The sequence below is a fragment of the Brassica napus genome, chromosome C5 (assembly GCF_020379485.1).
Source record: "Brassica napus cultivar Da-Ae chromosome C5, Da-Ae, whole genome shotgun sequence".
NCBI lineage: Eukaryota > Viridiplantae > Streptophyta > Magnoliopsida > Brassicales > Brassicaceae > Brassica > Brassica napus.
This window is the reverse complement of record NC_063448.1, coordinates 50,614,377-50,627,155: the sequence shown is the minus strand read 5'-3', so window position 1 is coordinate 50,627,155 and position 12,779 is coordinate 50,614,377. Positions and strand designations below refer to the sequence as shown.

Genomic DNA, 12,779 nt, shown 5'->3' with positions numbered 1-12,779 from the left:
ATTTTTGTCGTGTGTATTTTCTTGACTCATATAATGCAAACCCATATCAACGCATATGGTATCAAGATCTAAACTAAGCTTCACTCAAAAAATGAGAACTCTTTCCGTTCACGTAAACAACACTTCCTCATCCTTACACTTACAAAGATAAAATTCTCTCTTTCACATGTACACATGTACGCTGACATTATGTACTCGTGTACATGAATGACGTACATAAGCAAAGCACATAACACAATTGTTTATTTTGACAATATGGAGAAAAAAATAAAGTAAGCAAAAGATAAAAGACCATTCATGTAGTTATGAAGAATGGTTGAAATGAACAATCAAGAAGTTAGGGAGTTAATTCGAGTAGACATCCGCACAATTAAAAGTTTGGGGTCAAAACGCAATTATGTGAATCCTAAAAGACCAAACGCACAAAAACATAAAAATAGCCATTGATGCTCTCGAACTTGTTTTGGCGGAGCCGTGACGGCGAGATGTGAGGCCATGGCGTCAGAAAGGGTATGGAAGAGTCTGATGCGATGCTAGTTTCGTTGGCCCAAAAAGACTAGAACTTTGGTCGAAACTTCAAAAGAGTCTCTGGTGCGGAGATTGGCGATGGCTGAAATTCATGGCAGAGCTCGATTGAAACGGAAGAACGCGGTAGAAAAGATGACCAATAAATTATTCTGAATTTAGGACTTTTAACGGTGTAGATTATAACGGATCTGAAGTATTTTGAGATCTTCGTGCCTTTTCTTCTTCTTGTTTAGAAAGATTGACGGATAATAAAATTTATAAATTTATTTTTTATCTAGAAAAGAGAAAGAAACAACGATAAAATAAGAAGATAAAAAAAAATAAAAAATGATGGGTCCCACTAGTTGAAAAACCCACTTCTGGTTTTATTTTAGTTGAGATAAACACGGCAGTAGCTGAAAGTGTTTGAGTGAAATAAAAACTCTGAAACTGCCTTTCTAAGTGTAAATAACTCTTTAAAGAAACAAAACATCCTTTCAGCATATAAGGAGGACATGCATGCCGTTTAGTTCCTACTCTCTAAATGAAGAATTATCTGACTATGCTCAATCTTTGACCGACGTCCGTGTCACTTTTGAAACGAGTAGGCGAACTACGCAACGTTTTTAAGCTGAGCTAACGTCATCATTAGCAAACCGTTGATGCACTTATTCAATTCATAAGGTACATTTGATAGATAGCAAAGGGGATAATTTAAGATTTAGATACAGTGATCGAGATGCTCATGCACGTGAGGAGCGTACCAGAAAGTACGAATCTATGTTATACAATTATTTTATCTCATCTCTCTCTGATATATCACCCAATTTTTTTATAGAATCTTAATTAGCTAGAAGAATACTATCTTTATCGTATGATAACATCTTAATTGTTTTCGTACGTTAAATTAGTAAACAAATGAAAATTCTTTCGCGTCGGTGGATGTGGTTTATAAGTTAAATTAAGGCACCGAAATTAAGGTCATTCGTCATTTGAAAAATAAGATACAACTGATCGATTTTGAAACTAAATTATATCAATGTAATGTAACGTATAAAATAAGTGATAGAACCTAAAGGAATCATAAAAACTCATAAAGCAAGATTGACTCTTATTCCAGGTTAACTCTGTTACATTTTTAAATATCCTCTATTATTAAAAAGAAACTAACGAAAATACTTGAGGAATTAAAACACAGACATCTCATAGTACTAGTCGAGTTTAGTGAAGCTATCAAAGAGAGTTTCTTCGTGTTGTCCGCCGACGACGTAGTCTAGGATCCCCTCTGCCGCCACTATTAAGCCGGAGCCATCGCCGGAGAGGGTAGATGACGTCGGAAGGTCGGAGGTCCTTGCGAAGAAGAAAACTGCGGTTAGAAAGAGGGCGGTGGAGAGAACTAGAGGCCAGAAGTAAGATACAACAGTGAGAAAACCGGGAGAATAAGTGACGAGAGCGACGGTGACGAAGGAGAAAACGAAGGCGAAGACTATTTGTAACTTGAACTTTAAGAGCTTCTCCCGGAACTCCATCTCTCCGATCACCGCTCAAGATCCGTGACTTTTGTTGGATAACACGAGAGAGATAGAGAGCGAGAGATTGAGAGCGAGAGATAGATATGTAAAGGGAAGGAGAGAGAGGTAAGCTATATTCATGTGATACTTCTCTCTTTATTATTAGTGGATCTTTAAAGAAATATGAAAGATTCCCCTGCTGACAAGAAAAAACGTCAAAATCAGAAGTTAATCTGTCAAAAAGATTATATTTAAATATTAGTGATTTTATTTTTTCGTAACACTGACTTAGGGTCCCAATGGTGACAGCGAAATTAGTAATAAAAGCGATACAAAATTAAAACAGTTTTGTGTAAAAAAAGGTGCAGAATATTGTTTGATTGGTAACAATATATATTTGCGGTATTGAATATTTATTTAATTAATAAAATAATAATGCTTTTTAAATATATAATATAATTAAATAATATAATAATATATTAAATATACTTTAATTAAAATGTCTTATATATATGTATATATTTTTGAATAAATATACTTCAAACTAAAATGTTTTTATTTGAACTACTTGTTAGCTTTAAAACTCATGTAGAGTTAAGTTAAATATGTCCCGGAGAAGATACAAATTTCTAAAAAAAATATTATAATTTTGGGTCTCTATTCGGGTTCGGTTTGGATCTATTAGGATTTTGGATTTTCAGGATCAAAGATTTCAGTCTCATTCGAGTATTTCTAAATTTTGGCACGGGTTTGTTTCAGATCTTTGTGGATTCGGTTCTGGTTCGAATAATCCATTGAAATTATTTTTAAAATTTTAAATTCATTATATGCTTTAAATTTCTTAAAATCTATAAACAAACTAATAACATATGTCAAGAAACCTAAACTTAAAATGTAAATTGATTTTGTTTAATATTTGGATAGAAAATGAATAGATATTTAAGTATTTTTGTTGTTTTGAGTATACTTTAACTAGATATTTTAAGTATTTTTGATTTTTTGAGTATATTTTAGCTATTTTAGTCATTTTATTTTGAATATCTATATATATTTTCAAGTATTTTGGATAACTTAAGAGTAATTTATATATTTTGGATGCTTTAGTATACATTAATTTAATTTTTTTAAATATATTTAGATATATAAATCTATTTCGGATATATTCGGGTATCCGAAATACTTTCGTTCGAGTTTGGATTCGGTTCTTTAAATACAAGAATTACATGACCTTTGTATATGGAGAGCCGGTCCAGAGTTTAAGGGATCAAGTTTGGGAACGTTTAACAAGATTTGGTCTAGCAAGATCAGAACCGTGGTTTATTATTGGAGATTTAAATGAGATAACTGGGAATCATGAAAAAGATGGGGGGGCCATACGGAGTGCATGATCTTTTGTACCGTTTAATAACATGATTGGGGATACTGAACTTTTGGAGTTTCCGGCCCGAGGAAATCAGATGTCATGGCAAGGAAGAAGGAAACAAGGAAAATAGAAAAAAGTAATGGTTAGGTGTCGTTTGGACCGAGCGTTAGCAAACGAAGATTGGCATACGCTTTTCCCATGCTCTTACACAGAATATTTGAGAATGGTGGGGTCCGATCATCGACCAGTGGTGGCTTATCTTGATAATAAAGTAACAAGACGGAGGAGACAATTTCGTTTTGACAAGAGATGGATTGGACAAGAAGGTTTATTGGATTCAATTGAGAGAGGGTGGGGTGAATTTTCAGAGGCGGATCCGGGGGATTTCGTTTCGAAAATCACAAATTGCCGTCATGAGATCTCCACATGGCGGAAGAATAATCCACCTTATGGGAAAGAGAAGATCTGAGAACTCCAGAAAGCACTTGAGGAGGTCCAAACAGATAATAATAGAACCCAGGAGGATATTCTGGAGGTCTCAAGGAAGTTACAGGAAGCTTATAAGGATGAGGAAAATTTATGGCAATAGAAGAGTCGTAATATGTGGCACACTTCAGGGGATCTAAATACAAAATTCTATCATGCTCTAACAAAACAACGTCGTGCCCGTAATCGAATTGTGGGTCTATATGATTCTGATGGAAACTGGATAATTGAGGAACAGGGGGTAGAAAAGGTGGCAGTGGATTATTTTGATGATCTGTTTCAGACGACAACTCCTTCAGGTTTTGATGGTTTTTTAGATGAGATTACATCTTCAATTACACCACAAATGAATCAACGGCTCCTTCGGTTAGCAACTGAGGAGGAAGTTCGACTGGCTTTATTTATGATGCACCCGGAGAAAGCTCCTGGGCCGGATGGAATGACGGCTCTCTTTTTTCAACACTCATGACATATAATAAAAAAGGATCTATTGGAAATGGTCAACAATTTTTTGACATCGGGAAAATTGGATACAAGGTTAAACATTACGAATATTTGCTTGATTCCTAAAAAGGAGAGGCCCACAAGGATGATTGAACTCAGACCTATCAGCTTATGTAATGTAGGATACAAGATTATTTCTAAGGTATTATGTCAAAGATTAAAGGTCTGTCTTTCATCACTGATCTCAGAGACGCAATCGGCTTTTGTGCCTGGACGTTTAATATCAGATAATATACTTATAGCTCAGGAGATGTTCCATGGTCTGTAGACTAACAAATCGTGTCAGGATAAATTTTTGGCAATAAAAATGGACATGAGCAAAGCTTATGACAGAGTTGAATGGGTCTTCATCCAGGAACTACTAACAAAAATGGGCTTCGATCAGCATTGGATCCAATTAATGATGGAATGCATTTCCTCGGTTCAATATAAGGTTTTATTAAATGGGCAACCAAAAGGACATATAATACCACAGAGGGGATTACGACAAGGGGATCCTCTATCTCCTTATTTGTTTATTATGTGCACGGAAGCTTTGGTCGTGAATATCAAAAAGGTAGAAAGAAATAAGCAACTAACGGGTCTAAAGGTTGCTAGGCTTGCCCTCTAATTTCCCATTTACTCTTTGCAGATGATAGTCTTTTCTTTTGCAAAGCTCAGAAGGAAGAATGTCAGACAATTCTTAGGATCCTTAAGGAATATGAAGGGGTTTCAGGACAACAAATAAACTTTGACAAATCATCGATTCAATTTGGACACAAAATCGAAGAAGATACACGACAGAAATTACGAGGTGTCTTAGGTATACATAACTTAGGAGGATTTGGGTCATACTTGGGAATCCCGGAAAATCTGGGGGGTTCAAAGGTGCAAGTTTTTGGATTTGTTCAGGATCGGTTAAATAGCAGAGTAAATGGATGGACTTTTAAGTTTTTCACCAGAGGAGGTAAGGAGGTGATTATAAAATCTGTGATTACAGCTCTGCCAAACAATGTGATGTCATGCTTTCGAATCCCGAAAACGGTAATGAAGAAGTTAGTGAGTGTTGTGGCACAATTCTAGTGGAGTCCAGGGGGTAATAAGAGAGGTATGCATTGGAAATCATGGGACAAACTCTGTAGTCCTAAGGATGATGGAGGTTTGGGATTTAAGGATCTTACAGACTTTAATACAGCTATGCTTGGGAAACAATTTTGGAGATTAATGGACAAACCTAACACGCTTTTTTCTCGTGTTTTCAAAGGGAGATATTTCAGGAATGCTTCACCCCTGGAACCCATTAGATCATACTCGTCATCTTATGGCTGGCGTAGTATTGTCTCTGCTAGATCTCTGGTTAGCAAAGGACTAATCAAAAGGGTGGGAACATGATCATCTATCTCAGTATGGAATGACCCTTGGCTTCCATCCACTCGCCCGAGACCAGCAAATAAAAATCAACACAATCTTTACCCGGAACTAATAGTGGATGCTCTTATTGATGGAACATCACGGTCATGGAATCTACAGGTTATTCGGACTCTGGTGGATCCGCAAGATGTGAAAATTATTGAAAGTATTCCTATAAGCAGATTTCACCTAGAAGACTGAAATGGATGGCATTTTACAAACAATGGGAAATACACGGTTAAATCTGGATATGAAGTGGAACGAGTATATCCGGACATAGAAAGTATGCCACCCCAGTTTGGTCCTTCGATAACACCGTTGAAGACGTTCTGTTGGAAAGTACGCTGCCCACCCAAGATGAAACATTTTTTGTGGCAAATTTTAACTGGGTGTATAGCGGTTAAGAAAAATTTGAGGTCAAGAGGAATGCAAGGAGGTACTGTATGTGACCGATGTGGAGCCCCCGAGGAGTCTACTAATCACGTTTTTTTTAATGTCCACCGGCGGTTCAGGTCTGGGCACTTTCACTGATTCCAACGAATCCAGATATTTTCCCCACTCAATCTTTGTTTACCAATATGGATCATTTATTTTGGAAAGTGTCCCCCGAAATGGAGGATCATTACTTTGCTTGGATTCTCTGGTATATATGGAAAGGTAGAAACAATAAAGTTTTTAGCCATTTGGATATGGATCCCAGAGATACTCTCAAATTGGCAGAAACGGAATCGTTACTTTGGGCGGAAGCACAAAACTCTCAGACTCAGAGTACGGACCGCACCCAAGTTCCAGTACCTTTGGCAATACCGAGTATACCAGGTCGATGGTGTTTTACGGACGGATCTTGGAAAACAGAGGATAAATATTCAGGGCAAGGATGGTACAGTACCCTGGAAGGTTACGATGGACTAATGGGAGCAAGGAATACGAGAGCGAGTCAGTCACCACTACACACAGAGATAGAGGCTCTCATATGGGCAATGAAATGCATGAGGAATCTTCGACAGTCTTGTGTTACTTTTGCAACGGATTGTGCTCAATTGGTGAAGATGGTTTCGGAACCAGAAGAGTGGCCAGCCTTTGCAAGCTATTTGGAAGACATAAAGTTCTTGAAGAGAAGTTTCAACAGCTCAGAGATCATTTATATGCCACGGACACATAACTCAAAGGCGGATAGTCTAGCACGCAGTGCAAGGAAACAACCATTGTTTGTCGTTCATATGGATGCAGAGTTACCGGGATGGTTCGCAGAGTCTATATGAATCTGTTTTGCTGCTGACAAAAAAAAAGAAATACAAGAATTTCGAATCCGTTCAGATATTTAGTCAATTACGGTTTGGGTTGGATACTACTTTTTGGATCATGTTCGGTTTTGTTTTCTGGATTCAGATTTTTACCCAGTCCTAACATGTACAATCAATTAAATTCTATATTTTCATTTTCCAAAAAAAAAGACGTACCGTTTTAAATATATGAAGTTATGAATAGACACTAAATACAGTGTAAATATATATTGTATAAAAGATAAATTTCAAAAAGTAAGTGCGTTTTCGGTTTGAGATGTGGTGCGGATTTGGACAACGGTCCACTACTTTACAAAGCATTTATCTTAAAATTATTTACGGGATAAATGCTATATATAAAACTAATTTTTATCTCTTATTTTTATTTGTATTTATTTACATATTATGTATATAATTAAATTAGAATCAAAATATAAATCAAAACAATACGTCTTATTTATTTACGATATTTTTTTGGTAAATAAATAAAAATAATCATTTTATTTATTTTATATGGTATATAACTAAATTTCAATGATATTAACATAGATATATAATATATTTTAATATAAATATTTATTATTGAGAATTCATACTAATATGATAAACACAAAATTTCTAATGTGCGATATTTTGAATGAAAATTTCAAAATTAAAATATTAAAGTTTCAATAATTTTTCAATACAAATTTAGAAATTATCATTTTTAAGTATTTTTCTATGTTATATAATATAATTTTAAACTATATTAATATATAATATGAATGTCTAGTAAATGAGACTTCATATTCATACGATTTATGATCATTTGTATCTTCTTATTACCAAAAAAAATTAAACCGTTGATCACAAAATTTTAGTGTGAGATATTTAACGTTTTTAGTAATTTATAGTCGTTTTAAAAATTCAAAATATAACATATAAGAAAAAATATATATTTTTTATTATATGATTATTGTGGTTGTTTAATATCTTTTAATAATATAAAATTAAACAAAAAAGACCTAAGATACAAAAAAATATTATCATATATTTATTATTCATAATCATTGATTGTCATATATACGTCAATCATATTAGGCAATTCCGTATCTTTTATTAAGAAAATTGTGAAAATATTCTTTTATATACTATTTATCAATTTAATAGTTAGTTTAATAAAAAATATAGTATAAGGTAAGATGAAATAACCAATTTTTTTAAGAATTCTGAATTTCATTCTCATAATGACACGTGACTACAAAACACAATTTTGTAATGTTTATCGATTAATATATAAAGGATTTCGGTGTTCGCGGTTTTGTATTTACTTTTTTTGAAAACCGCATATTTAGAAAAGAAATTTGTGAATACAATTCGTAACCTTAAAGACTAATAAGGCCAACATTAGTGGTAAAAAAAGAAACGACGGATTTCCGAAGACCTGTTATAATGATAAAAAAATATTAGCCAATGAGAAAGTAACAAATTTAATAAAAATCTCTCAACAAGAGATCTCACAGAATTGATCAACACTTTCTCTCCTCTTTTTGCTTAGTTTTTTTTTGTTTTGTTTTGTTATTTTGATCATGAGAAATTTGTAGAGATACTCTCCAATGCAGATGCCCTAATAATTATTGATTCATGTAGCTAATCGGTAATAGAAAATCGATATAAAAACAGTAAAAAAGATTCAACATTTTATATAGGTTTGTCCACCATTGTGTTTTTTACTTTTAGAATATATTAAGATTATAAAGTTTAGAAAATAATTACATCGGTCAGTCTTATCTAAATAAAACGTCAAAATCAATAAGTTTGTAGTTAGACACAATTTTTACTAATTAAAAATATTTTGTTGCAAACATCATCTTTCAAAACTGTTAGATTTTCATACATTAATAAATAGGTCAAATTAAAACTTTATATTTTGCACATAAAATGATAAACTTTGACATATATTCATGTAATTTTGTTTTAATTTAGATAATGCTTGAATAAATTTACTTATTTATTATACTCAGTCTATAAACTTGGTTTAGTGATTTCTATATTCGACTTTTTCTTTTTAAAAAGCTATCTGGATAGAGTATTGCTTTTATTTTCCTTTATTAACAGCTTATATAAAAATGTGGTAAGAAAAACAGCTTGTATTAAAAGGTGAAATTGTTTTAAAAGTCAAAGAATGTAACATTTTCTGACATGAATAGTAAATCGTACAAGATAATATAATGAATGATATTCCATTTCAAAATAATTTTGTCCGGTTTGCATGATTGATATATCGACTTTATTTCAACCGACAAGTATAATATGGGCTTCCTCGGAGCCCATATAATACCTTTTGACAACTGCAATACACGCCGTCTGTAGATCGGTTAAACGGCAAAGCATTTTCTTCGTATTGTTCGTAACAGCGCGATATTAAACACACTAACAAACAATTCACTGGACGATCCGACAGCAATTATTAAGATTTAAGACCAGCTCCATTGGGGAGTTCTTAACACAAGTTTTTCACAAAAAGGAAAAAAAAATAAATGAAAAAGGCCCAAAATATAAAGAACCGCTCTTTAATATGGACTTTCTAGAGCTTGTAAGAAGCCCTTACGTGGCAGTATGTTATTGGACCATGCATTAATTCCTCTCCTCTTCTTCGTCGAAGAAACACAAGCCTTCTATCTTTCCTCCGTTGATGAATCTTCTGAAAAAACACAGGCCTTCTTCGTCTCCCACATCGCAACGATCGATCCGCGGAGGAGTTATCAGTTCATTTACCGATTCTCTAGCCTGTGACTCTGTGAGCGATGGATTCTACTTCTGCTCTCGTCGTCAAGGTTAATTTCTTTTCTTTACCCTCTGTTTTAGCTATTGGTGATTCTGAGCTGCGATCGCGTCGATCTTTGTATATATTGCTCTAGGTTTACGAGATTTGTTGTCTCTTGTAATATCTCCTTTGTTTTTCGAATTTTTCCATGGATCGATTGTGTAACCGCCAGAAAATTGAAGCGGAGATTCAAATTTACTCTGTTAGTAGCATAAACCCTAAGAAATATTGTGCTTGATCGTGATCGTAATCGTGATCGCTACGCTTGTTTAAAACTTTTAATTCATTCATGTGAGTGTCTAGTTTTGGTTCATTTGTGTGATTGATAATATAAAGATTTCTTTGCAACTGCTTGTAGCAGCACGGTTGGCGAAATTGGTTACCGACAAAGTGATAACGCCACAGTCTGAACTACCAGTGTTGTACCCAAAGACTGGAGGCAATCTCCATTGTTTCACTGCGCTGACTCCATGTGTGGTGCTCGACATTCTCACACCTCCTTACAACGAAAGCTCTCGCAGGTCTTGCAGTTACTGTATGGACTATCCTTTCTCCACCTTCGGTATGCAAACTTTCTCCATCTTCAGAACAGAAGAACATTAAGTTTACTATGTTTTTTCTTTGGCCGATGGTTACTTCTCTTTGGTTTGATGTTTACTTATCTATGCGACTGGTAATAAGCTGATCATCAGCTTTGTTCTTGCTTATCTATGCGACTTGTAAAATTTTTTTTTTTTTTTTAAGGAACCCCAAGGGGTTCTTCCATTGGAAGAGGAAAAAATAATTCCCCTTAACCAAGGTTCTAATCTTGTCAAATCACCTTATTTAATCTTAATTAAATCATTAGAACTCCTTAGAGGTCCTAATTGATGGACTTGCTCTAAGAGGCCTATGTCCCAGTATCAAGGGCCGGGTTCCAGTGTTGGGTTTGAAATTTAATATTTTCATTTAACTCGAGGCTAAAACCGTCATTACGGCAACAGTGTTCTTCCCAACCCTAGTTGTAGACGGTAGCTGCTTCACTCATGTTGCCGATTAGTTACCGTGTAATCTGCTAACTATTTTGAAAAAGTTAAACCGTAAAGTTTCAAAACTTTATAAAAATCTACATCTCTTTCTGTTTATGTTCTGTAGGAACTAAACTAGGAAGTTTATGTGGTTTAGATTAGAACAAGCAGCATCACGTGCAGCGCAGAGATAACTTATATAAAAAAAGAAGCAGGTTATTGACCCGTGACCTCCTCTCTTTTTACAAAATCTCTGCACGGACGTGACACGTGAGCATGACAAAGCTGCCATCTTTCCTCCTTCCATTATTGAGTTTCAAGGTACAGCTTCCATATGCAAAGTTGAAGTTTTTTTGATGGTTTTGAACTACTAAAGAAAAAAAAAGAGAGTGTACTTTCTATTCAGGGCGTCGCTAAAACTAGTGGGATCAGTGTTTTGATTGGGAGTAAATGGCTACTTTTCATTCTGTTCAACATGCAGTGAAGCTCTTCAACGCTGGTTTACCTTGTGGAGAACATCTCAACAAGAGGCAAGAACAGGTTAATTATTTATTGTTCAGTTCTTTCTTTATAACATTTTGGTTTTATTTAGTCGGTATTTATTGTTCAGTTCTTTATAATTTTTAGTTGTGGTTGTAGGAAGTGTTGGTGGAAGAGACAGATGTTAACAAGTTGAAGGCGAAAATAAAGAATGCAGAGATGGCGAAGATTGAGGCTTTGTTAGAGCTTGAGGAAGCTAAAAAAACGGTTGAGCATCTCAATCACAAGCTGGAGATTAGGAATAAGAGTGATGAGAAAGGTTTAGCTTTGAGAAGTATTAGTAGTAATGTGAGAGACGTGACTTCAGAGCTAGGCATTGCTAAAGAATTGCTTCAAAGAGTAGTAGCTCAAGAGGAGAGTCGTCAGGACTTAGATGTGAGTAGTAGTAATAATGTGATAGTTGTGACTTCTGAGCTAGGCTTTGCTAAGGAATCACTTCATAGAGCAGCTGAAGAGGAGAGTGGACTGTGTTTGTTAATGGAGTCTCTCAAGCTCGAGCTTGAAAACGTTAAGAAAGAGCATTCAGAGCTTAAGGAGAAAGAGCAGAGAGAAACGGAACAAGCCGTTGAGGAGCTGAAGAAGGAAGCTGAAGAAGCAAAGAGGGAGCTTTTGCAGTTAGAGGAAGAGCTCATCAAGATCGCTCTTAAGGAGGCCCAAGAAGCAAAAGCTGTAGAGGAACACGAAGCTGAGGAATGTCTAAACAACGTTCAAGAAAGTTGTGGTGGTGGATTAAGTGAGACGGAAGCATTGAGAGCATGCAGAGATGAAACACTCAAGAAACTAGAGATGAGCGAGAAGGAGATTGAAGATATCAAAGCAGCAACGCAAGAGGCGTTGAAGAAGGCAGAGATGGCTGAGGAAGCTACAATTGTGGTGGACGCAGAGCTTAAAAGACGGCGTAAGGCAGCTAGTAGGATGTGGGCTAAGTCGTTTCCCTCTGCAAAGGAAGTGGACAAGTCGAAATCGAGATCCAAAGAGACTTGTTTAGTCAAGTGTTAGGGAAGAACCAGCTGGTCTCTTTTGAAATTGTGACAATCTGTAATAAACTCATAATTAAAAGAAATAAGTGTGTCAGTTTGTTTAAAGTTGGAAGCTTTTAATATGTAAACAATTCAGTATCATCATCGTATAAACTAACCATATGTAATTCTTCCAATGAGTTCAATAAACCTATAGATCATGTAATCTCCTGACTTGTATAGTTTAAAAAGTAGTTCTTTTGCGAAAAAACTCTCCACAATTATCCTTTTCAACAAGAATTAGCATTTACCTGGCTATTATCAGTGAATTTTGTTCTTCAGTGGGTGGTTAAACAAAAGGAAAAGGTTTAGGTACTAAAAAAGGAAAAAGGAAAATATCAGGGGTATATAAAGAAATAAATTA

At 35.0% G+C, this 12,779-nt stretch overlaps 2 protein-coding genes across 5 annotated transcripts; one reads left to right on the top strand and one right to left on the bottom strand.

Annotated features, from left to right (window-relative positions):
- Positions 1 to 1,598: 1,598 nt before the first annotated feature.
- On the bottom strand, positions 1,599 to 2,175 carry BNAC05G40230D. Its single transcript, XM_013810698.3, has one exon. The coding sequence runs from the start codon at positions 2,034 to 2,036 to the stop codon at positions 1,719 to 1,721; it is 318 nt and encodes a 105-aa protein (XP_013666152.1). The 5' UTR covers positions 2,037 to 2,175; the 3' UTR covers positions 1,599 to 1,718.
- An 8,657-nt stretch (positions 2,176 to 10,832) lies between these two features.
- LOC106372555 (WEB family protein At3g13190) lies at positions 10,833 to 12,546 on the top strand. Of its 4 annotated transcripts, none has more exons than XM_013812796.3 (3): positions 10,833 to 11,177; positions 11,263 to 11,396; positions 11,496 to 12,546. In XM_013812796.3, exons 2-3 carry the CDS (start codon positions 11,307 to 11,309, stop codon positions 12,393 to 12,395), a joined length of 990 nt encoding a protein of 329 aa, XP_013668250.1. In that variant the 5' UTR covers positions 10,833 to 11,177; positions 11,263 to 11,306; the 3' UTR covers positions 12,396 to 12,546. The 4 variants fall into 4 exon arrangements, with proteins under 4 accessions (XP_013668250.1, XP_022567879.1, XP_013668251.1 ...); XM_022712158.2 differs by having other exon boundaries at positions 10,908 to 11,177; positions 11,338 to 11,396; positions 11,484 to 12,546; XM_013812797.3 differs by having other exon boundaries at positions 10,912 to 11,177; positions 11,338 to 11,396.
- Positions 12,547 to 12,779: the final 233 nt, after the last annotated feature.